At 38.4% G+C, this 14,599-nt stretch overlaps 1 protein-coding gene across 1 annotated transcript in view; it reads right to left on the reverse strand.

The window, feature by feature from the left end:
* The window catches only part of pigg (phosphatidylinositol glycan anchor biosynthesis class G), a 67,137-nt gene extending 55,464 nt beyond the window's left edge, over window positions 1-11,673 (reverse strand). Inside the window, exons 1-4 of the mRNA XM_051419563.1 lie at window positions 11,256-11,673; window positions 10,968-11,173; window positions 4,055-4,264; window positions 1,957-2,145 (exon numbers count right to left, since the gene is read on the reverse strand). Coding sequence (XP_051275523.1) covers window positions 1,957-2,145; window positions 4,055-4,264; window positions 10,968-11,173; window positions 11,256-11,409 — 759 coding nt within the window. The 5' untranslated portion in view covers window positions 11,410-11,673. The remainder of the gene's footprint in view (window positions 1-1,956; window positions 2,146-4,054; window positions 4,265-10,967; window positions 11,174-11,255) is intronic.
* Window positions 11,674-14,599: the final 2,926 nt, after the last annotated feature.

Raw genomic sequence — 14,599 nt, forward strand, 5'->3', positions numbered from 1 at the left:
CCTCCATAAGACGGATTTACAGAAAACAGTGGTTATGATATGAATTTTATGCATTTCACACCTTTTGATTTTGTTCCATTGAGGATAGCTCTGGAAATGTTTTTATTAAGCTGCCCGTGATGAAAATATGTGCTTTGTTGTATTTTGTACATTCAATGTCAGTCAATCAAATATAAACACAGTGAGTGATTTTAAAGCTGCATGTGCCATTTTCTATTTTTTTTGCTTGAGTTTGAGAGGATTCATTCTAGCACACGTTGTCTTGCCAACATGGTAAACAACTTGTTTTTTTTTTTTTAAACTGCCGTATAAATAAAGTTTATTATTAGATTATTTTTATCACGTTACCTTGACAACGCCAAGACATGTTACGCAGCCTATAACTGTGGGATGGGGCTTTTTATTTGACGTTTTTCCGCTGGTAGACCCGTGTTTACTGTCACAACGCTATGAACTGCGGGTAATTCTCTCAGGCAAAGTCTGCAGTACTGTTCGCTTACAGAACATGTGGATAAAGAGCAAATTGCTCCGGGTGAATGAACGTATGAGTGAGTTTCTTTCTGTTTGTGATGGCCTATCCCATCACTGTGTGAATGGGTGAATGTGGCATGTAGTGTAAAAGTGCTTTGAGTGGTTGGAAGACTAGAAAGGCAGTACAGTCCATTTACCATTAGAATGGGACAGCCCTTGGGATGGGGCCAACATGTATGTCCGTGGGTGTGGTCTCCCCTTCTGTGTCTGCTCCTCTGCACACCTGTCTGAAACAGCTCATCCACACTCTCAGTGGGCTCACCTGGCTCGCATCAGTTTGCACTGTGTCAAACCGTTTGTTCAGCCTCAGTGGAATGCGTTTCAGGCCAAACTTTAAAACGTTACGCTGGTGATTTAGCTTCCGTCTGTTTTCCTTGATCTAACGTGATTCTCTTTGTGTTCCCAGATCATCACTCACCTGCCAGTTTTCCTGTCGGTCTGCCTGCAACAATTTTATTCAACCCCGCTCATGCCAGCCACACTCCACCACCACCATCGTCGTCAACCTCTGCTGCCATCGAATCTTCCTTCCCTGCCACAAGCCCCCTCATCTCCTCTCCACACTACCTCCGTTCTCTGGTACTACTGCAATAAATCTTTAAACTTTATCTGCCTCCTTGTCTGTGTTCTGCATCTGGGCACATTTTAACTGCGTAATATAATATGGCCATTATTTCCTCAATTAATGAATAAAGTCTATTAAATGTCAGAAAATAGTGTAAATGCCCGTCACAATTTCCTGAAGCCCGAGGTGATTTCATCAATTTGCTTTTGTCCGACCAACACGTTGAAACTCAAAGATATTAAGTTTATTCATTTTACTGCGATTTTGGCTTTAAAAATTAAACTTACATTTTTAAAATAGTAACACTTTTTTCCGCTGCACACCTACTTATCACTTAACTGAATAATCAACTAATAGTTTCATGAATGAATCCTCAAACAGATGCCTCTTTACACGTTGAGCAGACACACAGCAACATCAGCATTTCTGACCACCAGGCCAATAATCACTCTTCTTTTAAGCTATGTTTTGGACTGATTAGAGGAGTAGGCTCGCTTTGTAGCAGCTAAATGCTCCACTATGTTCACCAGCTAGTGACTAACACTGTCTGCTGTTTGGTGTTGGGCAGGTCGGGTACAGTCAGAGGATTTCTCCTGAAATCAGCAGACACTTTAAACCAGGTAAATGAGAACCTGCAGAGTCAGAAAGTCTCTGTGGGTCCATGACTATAAGCAACCCCTTTCACATTTCACTAAGTAATTTGACCCAGCGCAGCTTTAAAACTTTATATAATTTTCAAGAACTTCCTTGAAACTCTGTAACAAATTTCACACTGAAAAAAACAAATTCTGAAGCTTAACAACAACAGAACAAACAGATACAACATGATGTAGAAAACAGATGCCGGGGTAAGAAATTACCTTTGAAATGAGGGCACTGTGGATCTTCTTCAGGATGTCATCCATCTCCAGCAGTTTGGGCTGGATGAGGGAACTGTGGGGTCCACTGATGTGACCGATGTGGTCGAGGCCTAGGTAGTGGAGGATCAAAATGTCCCAGTCATCTCTCTTTAGGGTGCTATCCAAGTGACGGGTCACATTGTTGTCAACCTACGTGGAGACATGACGCATAAAAGATACTTTACTGATCTACAGGATTTCAACCAATAACCAATTTAGGTTCATATTATTTAAAATCGCCCCCAGAGCAAATAAAAACTGAGCCGAAAGGAGCTTTACCCAGAGCTGTGACAAACCTGATGATTGTCTGATTATCATCATCAGGCAAAGATTTTCCGGCAGATATTTACCTTCATCCCACATTTCAGGTAAAGGGCTCAAAACTCTCCATCACCAATATTCCAGTATAAACAAGAACAGATTGCATACAGTCCCACAGTAGATTGGTAGCTATGGCATATGGAGATAACTGATTAGCAGCTTTTTTTGTGTGTGTGTGTGATCTCATCTCTGTGTGTCCCTGGTTGATCAGCCGCCTTGCTCTCTTTAATGCAGATCACTCGTAGAAAATGCAGTGACTGGATCATTTCCAGACATACATGTACACCATATTTGAGAGAACATATATATAAAAACCCTGCTTAATTAACCATTACTACTCGAGTTCGGACCAATCAGACTGAATATCAGCATCAGCCAATACTGACATAATTCACTCGGTGGATTAGACCCTCAAACCAATCCAGATGCCATAATCTGTTTTATGAATTATAAATATGTAATAATGCATTTCTAAACTCAAAGCCAAAATGTTATATTAATTAATTGATTAGCGATTAGTGTTCTACAAAGATATCCGGTATTCCCCATATTTTGTCTCCCAGAATTCAGCTTGCGCTGCACCATATACCCACCATAACGTAACATGAGACAGTCTGAAACTGTGTGAGCTAGTAACAGTCGGCTAAATCAACATGTCCTTATTTTGGAAATATTTTAGTCTCGAAATGCAGGAAAGCAAGATAGCAATTTGAAATGAGTGTAAAGCCAACATTCAGAGGGGTGGAAGTTGTATCGGTATCAGCAGATATCCAAATTCAGGTATCTGGAATTGGAAAGAATTGGATTGTGGATCTCTAGATACTACATTATGAACAGTCTTTGCTGTATGCAGGGCCCAAAATGCTGGTAAATTTTGGGTTTGGCAGAAAAATAAACTAGGGTCACTAGAGGTGGTAAATAATTTCCAAGCTTATGGCCAGGTTTTCATCGCCGTGTTGTTTATGAGGACAGGCTGAGAGTAGTGTAACCCTCACTGTCCATCAAAACATATCGTAACATCACAGAATCACATCAAAGCAGCTTACTACTGTTTCTACACAATGCCTGTTTATGTATTTGCTGTAAGAAATATCTGTGTTACATGTTATTAGTGTTAGTTAGTGTTAAGCCACCAAAAAGGAAACATAAAGATGAAGACAAAAGTCCTGAAGGCCTCGAGATCCAGGCTATAATATGAAGCTCAAAAAGTTCAGAAAGGCTCAAAAATGAAAATGAATTCAAGTCAAATAATGAATGATGTAGTTTTATGGCTAGAAAAAAAATATTTTTGGCTGGTAAGCTTTCATTGGCAGAGGAGCCAAAAAGTTAATTTTGGAACCTGACTGTATGTATTGGGTTATTGCTATGATTTAAAATACTTTGATGTAGAGCATCAGCAGTCTGGAGCAACCAGAGCGTTAGTTATAGTGTTGTATGATTCATATAGAAAAACAATTCAAGGTGATCTAAGAATAATGAAAGTGAGAAGGGAAGGTTTTTAGCCAAGAAGAAACAATTAAACAGGTTTTACTTCATCTTTTTTCTCACTTTTAGTTTAAACTTCAACCTCATGTATACCACAGTAAATATGGTTTCATAATTTCATCCAGAATTTCTTTATGTATCATTTTTAAAGATTCTGTATCATATCAGCCACCGGGTGCTTTAATTCTATATTGATGTTAGACAGAAAAATACATCATAACAGTCAATCCCTTGGTGTTTAACTCATACATACCTCAGTGTAGTCAGATACAAAGAAAGAGGTCGTGCCATCGTACTCCATGAAGTGTTTGGGGAAGAGGCGCACCCAGGTGTCATCTCCGTAGAAGACGATCCTCTTCCCCGCTGTTTTGGCCTGCCAAATGAGGTTGTCTTCCAGCAGTGCAGGAGAATTCAGGTTCATTACCACATCAATGAAGCCTGGGATACTGCCAGTGGTAAGAGCCTGGGGAGGATGTTTTTGTCATTGTCCTTTGAACAATAATTGTCTTTTAACAGTGTTATACAACATTACAATTTCATCATATTAATCCAGCTAATTACGATTTTTGCTGCTGTACACTGTTCAGTTTTTACATATTAATAATCTTCAAATCAATCAATTTCCCTTTTATCCGATCAATCTAGTATTGGTAGCCAAACTAATTCCCACATCCCCTAAACAATCTTGCTGCTACAAATGGAAACTGGAAACTGAATCAGGTAGATTGATGATATTTATGTAGTAAAGTTTCTACTGATTTCATCATGGAATCAGAAATAAAACAACACTGGTCTCCATTTGACTGACAAGGAAAACAGAGCCTATTTTATAAGTCGGGAGAGGGTCTGGTGCATTGTCGAGGGGGAAGTACAAAGGCCTTGTCTTTATGCACTGAAGGAGACATGAGATTGCAGATACTGGCAGGAAACAGTGTTATTTAAACCCCCCTATGAGCTGCCTGGAGCACAACCTGAGATCCTGCGGGACGCTCAGAAAATCCAGGCTAAAATCAGAGGTGACCAGCCTTTATTGTGTGAGGGCCTCGGTGTTAGAGGAACCTGCAGAGGAAGCTCGGCTGGCAAATTCAGATTCATCTCTGAAATCACTTCTTAAAGCGCTATTTTATATGCTTTATTGTTAATGTATTTGTCCTTGTATAACCCTGTTTCTCAGTTCACATCTGGGTATTTTGTTCAGCTTATCAGTTTTTATATAATCGTGGGGTTTTTTTTGCTTGCATGGTTACTGTGTGAGTACCTGTTCTATAGCAACAATGTGACTTCTGCACAGACACAAGAGACAAATAGCAATAAACTAACAATATCACGCCCCCGCAAACAACCCCAAGAACTGTCACAGGCTTTAAACCTCTCTTTATTTGCTACATTTTCAATACACCAAGGAGAATAAGTTTTTATCAATTTGTGTCTTTATATATGGGAGCAAAGTTCTCCTCTGACACTTTGAAAGCTTTGTGTCTGCTACTTAACGAATGAACAACAGCTTTACGCCAGAGGAACGTCAGAAGCCTTTCAGTTTTGTCAGCTCGCTCACAGGTACTGCTACGACAGGAAAAATGAAAATTGAAATTTGAGCCTCATCTTGTGAGCTTTGTTCCTGAGCTCAATTATTTACCACTTCCTTCCTTCCTTCCTTCCTTCCTTCCCTGTCATTGTTTTGCTCCTGCCGGTTGCAGATGCTTGTTTCAGGAAGAGACGGATGGTTCCGCTTCAAAAGCAGTCTTCTCTTTCTGCCTATTCAGTCTCACTGTGGTCCCCTGTCTATTAATAGAGACAGTCAGACCAATGAAACCAGTGGTTCGGTGGAAAACAGGGCCTTTGTGCCTTGTGAACACTTTGCTGTTATGCAATAACGAACACAGGAGCAAAAGGAGATAATTCTACTGCAAAGGAAACGATCAGCTGGAGACATACGAGAGCTCTGTGGAAAAGTTTAAAAAGGCTAAATCTTAAACATTTCTCCAGATGCCAAAAAAAAAAAACATTGAGAAGCTGCCCAAACGAATCAGTGACTCATCAACATACTAATTACTGGCCCACAGTACGCGTCTAGGCTTACGATGTGCCACTGCTTAAATGTCAAATACAATATCAGTGGGGTATACAGACACTCTCTGGCACGGTGATTAAAACTTGTAAAGGTGCCAAAAAACAGACGGAAGGGGCTGTGACTTTGAGTCTTCGAGCCTGGCAAAAGATTTTTCAGTTTCCTTTTCACTTACTTTTGGTTGACTGTTGTAAAGGAAGACTTTCCACCAGTAACTTGAAAATCTCCTCAATCTCCTCAGGTTTCTTATTGCCAGATAATACCTAAGTGTGTGTGTGTGTGTGTGTGTGTGTGTGTGTGTGTGTGTGTACTCAACCCAGTAAAGCACTGGCCTCTCAGACACCCTCTGTGCATTGCTGCTACTGTTATGATTAACTGAATTCATTGTGCAAATCCACCACCTCAGTAATGTCCACTGACTGCTGTGCCAGTCTGAGTGCGAGGCTCAACTGGCCACATGTGAATACAGGACTGGGGAAGAAAACTTCTTTTCTTTTTCCTGTCATGGTTAGAAAGCGCAAGTAAATTGGAGCCATTAAATTTAGTGGGAAGACCCCGGGGTAGAGTTTCCAGCATAACAACTGTTTGCTGCGTGGCAGTTCAATAAAAAAATATAACACATGGAGAAGAAACTAGATACTTAAACGTAACTGTGTATCTGAATAAGACTTCAAAATCAGCTGTATGGTATATGTGCAGGAAGCTTGTAACTTTATTAGATACAGCGGAGGGAGTGTTGGGTCTAATGGGTGTGTAAATTAATGGCCGTGCCACTGAGAGATTATGATTTAGGTTAGTTGGCTGTGTCATACCAGTTAATTGGGTGCAATGCAGTGATAGTGGGCAGTAAATGGCAGTTAGTTTCTACTGCCACCTACTGGCGCACCACAAAACCTCAATGCCATGATTAGAAACAATTTAACCTTAATGCTTTTGATGCTGTTAAAGCTCTGTGAATAACACACCTTAACTAAATCATTTAAATGTTAAACTGAGCTGCAGGTTTACAACAGAAAAGTGCCTCAGAAGCTCTGAGCTTATGCTTGTTTTTGTCATGCACCAGCTGTAGTGTGACGGTGCTCCAACAATTCAGAGGATATCTTGGGATTTCTTTACAGTGGGCTCTCATTCATATTCCCCTCAAAAATAAATCTCTTCTTCAATTAATTACCAATCATGCAGTAAAAGGTGAAGAAGAATACAAGGCAGTATAGTAAGGTGCTGTGCCTCGAATCTACTGTAACTGCCCAGCCCTCTAAAATGTGATTAACAGGCCCCTCTGCAGGGATTATAGATGTACCTGTATGCTCTCACCGAGCCTGCAAATCAAACGTACACATTTCTGGACAGCTGAAGAGGCTGCATTTTCAGTTCCGTCTCTCCTCCATATACTACAGCTCTACTGCAACATAAACCCCTCAAGTCTGTGCTTCTGAATCAGGAAGATTTTATTTTGAATTTCCTCTCTCATCGATTTTCCTCTACATACTCTTTTACCATCAACAAAACTTTTTGAGAAGGTTCACATCCAGAGCTATTTTTCCAAGCTGCCTTAAGGCCCTCCCCCCCCGCTCATCAACACTGCATCCTCTAAACCCTTTCGGATTATGGTGAACATCTGTCTCCATGCAAGTCCACCTCAATCACGCTCAGCTTTATCCCGTCATCCCTCCTCCACATCACCACTGACCTGCTTCGTCTCACGACAACTTCAAACTTTCCAACCAAGAAAGTGTTCCTGCATCCAATCCAGTCACCCAGATTTCCACCACCATTCAGTCGTTACAGCACAAGGATTTAATTATTCTCTTTGTCGTGTATGATAATAAACTGTTTTTTGGACAGTTGGTTGTATAAAACAAGACATTAAATGTGTCACAGTGGGCTCTGGGAAATTAAAATCGGCATTACTCAGTTTCTTATGACATTTTATGGACTAGAGCTTGGTTGTATACTGGATCAACAGGAAAATAATCAACAACTATCCTGATAATCATTTCCTAATTTAAACTTTAAAGCTTTGCTGTCTCAATTTAGACATTTTCTGGCTTTTATTTATTTAAGATCAATTAAAGTTTTAATACATTGCTTTGTGTTCTGATAACATTTAATAGACATTTTTCATTAGTGTTGACATTTTAAAAGCTAAATGATTCATTCACAAAAAAAAAAAAAGAAAAGAAAAATCACTACATTCATTGATAATTAAAATGATTGTCAGCTGCTCCCCCACAGTGTAACATGCTCTGCTGGCTTCAGAGAGGCTTTTAGTAGTGAGACTCCAGGTTGTTACTGAATACTCTTTCCCCTCCAAGGTTTCTCCTCCTCGTCTTCATCGCTCATCCTGTCCACCGTCTGAGACGCTGTCAACCAACACATGGTCTTTGCTGCCCTCACTGACCTGAAGACCGCTGAATCTGCACTCTCATGGTTCATTTATCAGCCATAGCTGAGGAGAACTCCGTCCCCACTGTGGATCTTAAGCAGCAGGATTCTCCAGGTTTAGCTCCAATCTTCTTCTATCTTTACAACAGCTCGACGCTGTCAGCAGCACTGCTTAAGCATGAATGCTGCCTTTTATTCCGCCCTCTGACACTCAGGCTCAATATTCTGCTTCACCTGACAACTTCAGTTAGATGCCTTCCCACCACCTCAGCACAGCCCAGAACTTGTAAGAGGACCAAGCTGCTCTTTTTCCGAGGGGAAAAAATCGTTCCCTTGGCAAAATCTCTCCAGCACCATTGACAACAACACGCTGACTCTTCCTGCCCACAATCTTAGTGTGTTTCAGCACAACCAACTGTCATGGAAGCCACATATGACATGTAATGACAATGACTGTAATTCCCTCCCTGGCTCTGCTCCCAAAATACTCCCATCAGCACGACACATCATCCAAGTGTGACAACGCGCCATGTTTTCACCCTTCCCAAATTCTGCCATCTAACCCTATTTGCTGAAATCTTAGCACCTATTTCAAAATATTCCTCGCACTTTTTCTTTTACATGACTATTCTGGTCTCACAGGAATACTGTTAGGACATTTTCTGACTCCAGCACTTGTACCTCTTATGATGGGGCTGGATGAAATATTGGTGAAAAAAGGAATTGAAACTTTTATTGCTGTTTTCCCAGAGCCAAAGGAGACAACTTCAATTCATTAATAATGATATAAAACAGAGAAAATACTCACACTTGAGAATATGGAAGCAGTAAATGTTTGGTGTTTGTGCATTACAAACAACTTCAGCGATTCATCGTAGAACATGTTGTTGGTTAATTGTTCCAACATTACTTTAACATGCAAATACAATTGATTAAAAAGTATTTAATAAATATTTTCAAGTATTGATGTTATGGATGCACGATATAGACGATTACTTGTTTCTTATGGCCCATAAGATAACTGATAACTGTTGTTTATGCAAACTTGATGGTAAGAAAGGCAAAGATGTCGTGAGTTAAGATTGATTATTTAATATTTAATAGCTGAGATCTAACAACATCTAACTGACATCACAAAGAAAGTTCAAATGTTCATAATGTTTCCTAGTAAAACTTAATTAATTTGGCTTTAATAGAACAAAGATCCATCAAAATGAATAATAATAATAATAATAATAATTATTATAATTATTATTATTATCATTATTATTATTATTATTATGTGTCTATAGTTGAATTATCAGAATAATACATACAAATATGAATTCCTGTTATTAAGCACTAATTTATGGGCACTGATAATTACTGTGTTAACTGATAATAGTAATCATTAGTTAAGTAAAGTAATGTCAGATGCAGTTATGTGTTATATTGTTATTTAGTGATTAGATAACATAGTCCAACTTTACACTGATTCCAGGATAAACAAAGGCCGTTCATCTCTCTGTCATTACCTAATAAAGGCATAAAATATCCAATAAGTAATTTATATTTTACAAAATTCAGTTAGTTATTAATTGAAATGTATAAAATATAAGTGTAATATTAACAGTAGTACTAACAAGTTAGTAAGTAACAAACAAACATCTTAAATCTGGAGAAGAGAGATTTAAGATGTTTGTTTGGTACAGACCCCCAAAAATCATGATTTTAATAGTTTTAGTGAATAAAAAATAAAATTTGTGATGCAAAAATGTTAATTCCCACTAATCGTGAATCACATCTCAATATGTTTTTACCACATCATGCAGTTTGAAGTTAACTTAAACTTTAACATCTCTACTGAAAACAAACATTGAACAGCACATAAGTCAAACGTTAAGAATTTTCCAAAGGTTTGATCCCCTCCAAGTGTTCATCCACCTTAGACTGACTAAAGCGTTGAACTTCATTTAAGGTTGGTGATATAAACCCTCGCTGACGTCTCTCGGTATAACACAACGCAGTTAAACAGCATCACAAACTGCAGCCTCTCAAATGATCGTTCAGTTGATTCAACGTCTCTAAAACGGGTCCAACAGCACCAGAATATTAGGATTTACTGCCAGGCTGTTGCACTGCTTAGCTTCAGCTTGGTGGATCTAATATACTGGACAGTGAGGGTATATCAACGTTTACCTGACCACTAACATTTATACCAGCGGTCATTCTTGTTTTAGGAAGCTAAAACTAAACTTAAGAGAAGGACAGGAAGGTCAGAAAGACGGACTAACACAGTGTCGGCTTTGGGCTTTTTATGGGATTTATCAACAATAAGAAAAATAGAGAATAAAACCAGCCTTTTTAAAGAATCATTATAGGTTGAATCAGCGTCTCCCAAACTAAGGATCACTAAAAACTCCTTTTTATTGAATTGCTAGTTGGGAATACTTTTTTCATAGTGCAAGAAAATGTGATTATTATGATTTCCTATCCATTTTAAATACATATTTTTATTGTTTTCTTAATCAGCAGCCTGTAAATGTCAAGTAATACTGTATTTTAGTAAGTTTTGGGGTTAAAGTAATGAATCTACCGGCTGTTTCTGATCAAACAGCGACATTTAAAACTTGAATTTTGTGAAATATATTCATTTATTTTCAGCTTCCTGCCAAAAAAACTGGCGTCCATGAGCATAATAATAATAATAATGACACCTGAGTGACCTCCTCACCTTGATCCTGGGCATGGTGACAGTAGGGGGTCTCGCCTTGGCCACAAAGCTTTGCGAGGAGCCTCTTTCCACCACATGTCTGGTGTAAGGCATGTACCTGCGACCACCGGGGCCAAACACAAAGTCCTCCCGGAGGGCGTCCACCAGCATTACAACCACCCTTTTAAAGAGGGGTGGTGGGAGGCGAGAGGCGTTGGGAGAGCTCCCTGTGATTAAATCAATCAATATATCGATCAGAGACTACAAGGCGGACCTGTTAGACGCAGGTAGGAGACGCGGTGAACTCACCTGTCAGCGGCTCCGATGGGAGATCCGACAGCTTGCTCTTGGATGAGAGGGAAGACCTGACAGGTGCGGGGAAGAACCCCCGCAGGAAGAGGGCGATGCCAACCACCTCGGAGATTAAAATAAACGAGGCGAACACAGACGAGCGGACCTTCATGTTTGTTTCTTTCTTTCTTTAAGAGGAGGTGAGTTGTTTTCAGTTAGCAGCCGGATAAAAGAAGCCGTAACGTCTTCATTTTTTAAATGTTTTAAAACTGTCAAAGCAACATGTTATGAAGCCACCTGTCTCCGTACTTCATAACCCGCCTCTATGTTAAATATTCGTGGCTGTGTTTGAGGATAAAAACACATTAATGCCAGTTAGCGCTGTAGCCATTCGTAGCTGCTTCCGCGTTGAGAGAATGGAACTACGGGTATTACGTAGAATCAAACAAAACCAGTTCGCTTTTTTTTGTTTTGTTCTCAGGCTGTTGTCAGTTTATCAATAGGAAGAGTTCAGATGGCTCAAGACCATAACACAATAATAATAATAATAATAACATAAAATATATAAAATGTTGTTTTTAATATTAGATTTTTTTAATTAAATAATAATAAGGTTACAATATCTAACAATATATCTATAAATAGAAATGTGTATATATCGGGTTACACATGTAAAATAATAATAAATCATAAAAGTATAAAAAGAGTCTAAGTATGTATAATACAGTATATAGAGATAGAGGCTATTTATGACTATATATGGAATAAAATACAAGATATTAAACTTTAATATTATAATGTATAATAAAAAGGAAACACCAACAGGATACAAAAAAGGCATCACTATAGGCAATAAAGACCTGTGAATTAAATAGAAGAGTATGGTGTAAAAACCTATAGTGAAACTTCTACAACCACTGAGAATAATAATCATTTTACATTTATTTTATCAAGTATTTATTGTTAGTTTTGACATTGAAATGTAGGTAAGATATGTGTTTTCCTGTGCTTCAGAAGTCATGTAAGATAGGCTGTTTTCCATAAAAGGATGTATAAATATATAAAGGCAAAAGGTACAAGGAAGTCACCTGTTACAAATCTTACGGCTTAACATCTCCAGTACAACAGCACATACTCACAGTCCGAGGTCCCTGAATCTGTACCTGTACAGGAGTTTACCTATTTATCTTTTGTACCACTTCTACCAAAAAGAAAAGAAAAGCTGGTGTTTGCACCTGAAAATCTGCCTGTAGATTGAATATTACCAAAGACTGAGAGAAAGCTATAAGAAGTTTTTTTTTTTATGGGATTATTCCATATTATTATTATGTATTAGAATAAAACAGACCCCTGAGAAACCGCTTTACGGATCCTTATGACATCAAATTGTCATTAATACCAATTCTAATGGAGCAAATTAAGGTAAAACTGTATTTACGCTCTTAGAAAATAAAAGTGCTAACTCAAACCATATAGGGTACTTTGGCTTGTCCTCATAGGAGAACCCTTTATAGGGTTATACATAGAAACACCTGTGAAAGTTTCCACTAAGAACCAACCCAGATGCTCTAAAAATAGTCTTTTTATAAGGGTTTATATTGTGGTTTTTCTATGTTACAATTACCAACATTGAGAAAACATTCAAACAATTTTTAATGAGTAAAATATTTATTTAAAAATCTTGGAGCAATGATGTATGAGGAGGATGAGCCAACAGAACAAGAGAGGCTGTGTAGGTCCCAGGGGAGCAGGTCCCAGGGGAGCAGGTCCCAGGGGAGCAGGTCCAAAAGGAGCCTATAGCACCAGTGGAAGTCAGGCACATCAGGCAGTTAGTAGCATCACGCTACTGACTGTCCCTGTAGTACACCATATGAATCATAAGCCATCTACAAACAGCAAAGTAATGCAGAGTCTGATGAGAGCAGTGTGTGGGGACATAATAATGGTGAGAATATTACATTTGTCTTATACCTTGAAGTTTCTGATCCTGTCTCTTCAATCCAGCTTCTAGTACAAAATTCACACAGATAATCAGGTGATCACTTCGAGACGGGTGTGAACAAACTCGTAATCAAGACCACATTAATCCCTATTCGTCTTCTATTGGGTGGAAAAATAAAACTAAATTCTCAGATCTGACCTGATTTCTTTTAACCTTCCTCCACCTTTCTCTAACAAACTCTCCTCCTCAGTATAGGAGAGAGCCTGAACGCCTCATACGTCACACCTGTTTTGTAGAGGAGGAGGTGCGATGACATGAATGTTGCCCTTAGAAATGTATTGTAGTGGCCACCCACATTTCCCATCATGCCCTAGTGTTGGACTGAGTAGTTTGTTAAGTTTGCTGTTTTATGTTCCAAAATGCAAATGTTACTTTTTACGTTTTTAATATGTCTGTTTTATGATGATAATCCTCAATTTGTGTTGGTTTATAGTTTAAACCATTAGTGTGAGGTTGCTGTCACGTCTCCTAAAACCAGCTGTACTAGTGATTTTTAAGGGTTAAAATTACTTGAGAGCTGCTTCTTGTCTCTTTTTAAAGTGTCAGGATGACAAATGGAATAAAATCAAAGCAGTTTTAAGCTTGTTCACCAAACTGGAAACCAAAAACTATTCAAACGTGAGTCCACAGCCCAAAACATCTACACACAAGGTATCTCACCAACTAACACATGTTCATTACTAGTATGGAATTAACTATTGTATGGCATGAAATGAGGGTAAAGATATCAACTATGGCAGAACACAAGTAAAAGTAATTGATTAGGGGGATTCCTTACATCTATGAGTAAAAGGATCTTTTAACACCCATGCTCTTAATCTTACAAAGAACCCTTAAAGATCCCTTTCCTGTAAAAATGTGTTCTTCAGAAGCAAATGGTTCTGGGTAGAACCTCAATAATAATCAACAGTACTAAATGCGTCACCTAAATCTTTGAAAAGTGTAGCTCAGTTTATTATATTTTTCTTAAACCCAAGGCTACATACTGACCTGTAAAGCCAATTTGAGTCACATCTGCGTGTTTGAATACACTGAAATGTGAAAACATAAAAAAAAATAGCTGGAAAGACACCGTTTTATATCTTATATTTAAGTGCCTGCTGATTTTTTTACAGTTTATTAGTCATTGCGAAAAGTGTTTGACTATAAAATGTGTTGGTTTCCTCATCAGTTGATATATCATCATTGATATAACCATAAATACAATATAAACACAGGCCTTTTCATATTCAGGTGTAATTAATAACTTAAATTATGTCTGCATTTCTGTAAGATGTCAAAATGTCTGCAATAAACAGGTCTAATCCTAAACTGTCCACACAATTAACAATCATTTTTACTTGAATACTTAAAACCACTG

The sequence above is a fragment of the Dicentrarchus labrax genome, unplaced genomic scaffold (genome assembly GCF_905237075.1).
Source record: "Dicentrarchus labrax unplaced genomic scaffold, dlabrax2021, whole genome shotgun sequence".
NCBI lineage: Eukaryota > Metazoa > Chordata > Actinopteri > Moronidae > Dicentrarchus > Dicentrarchus labrax.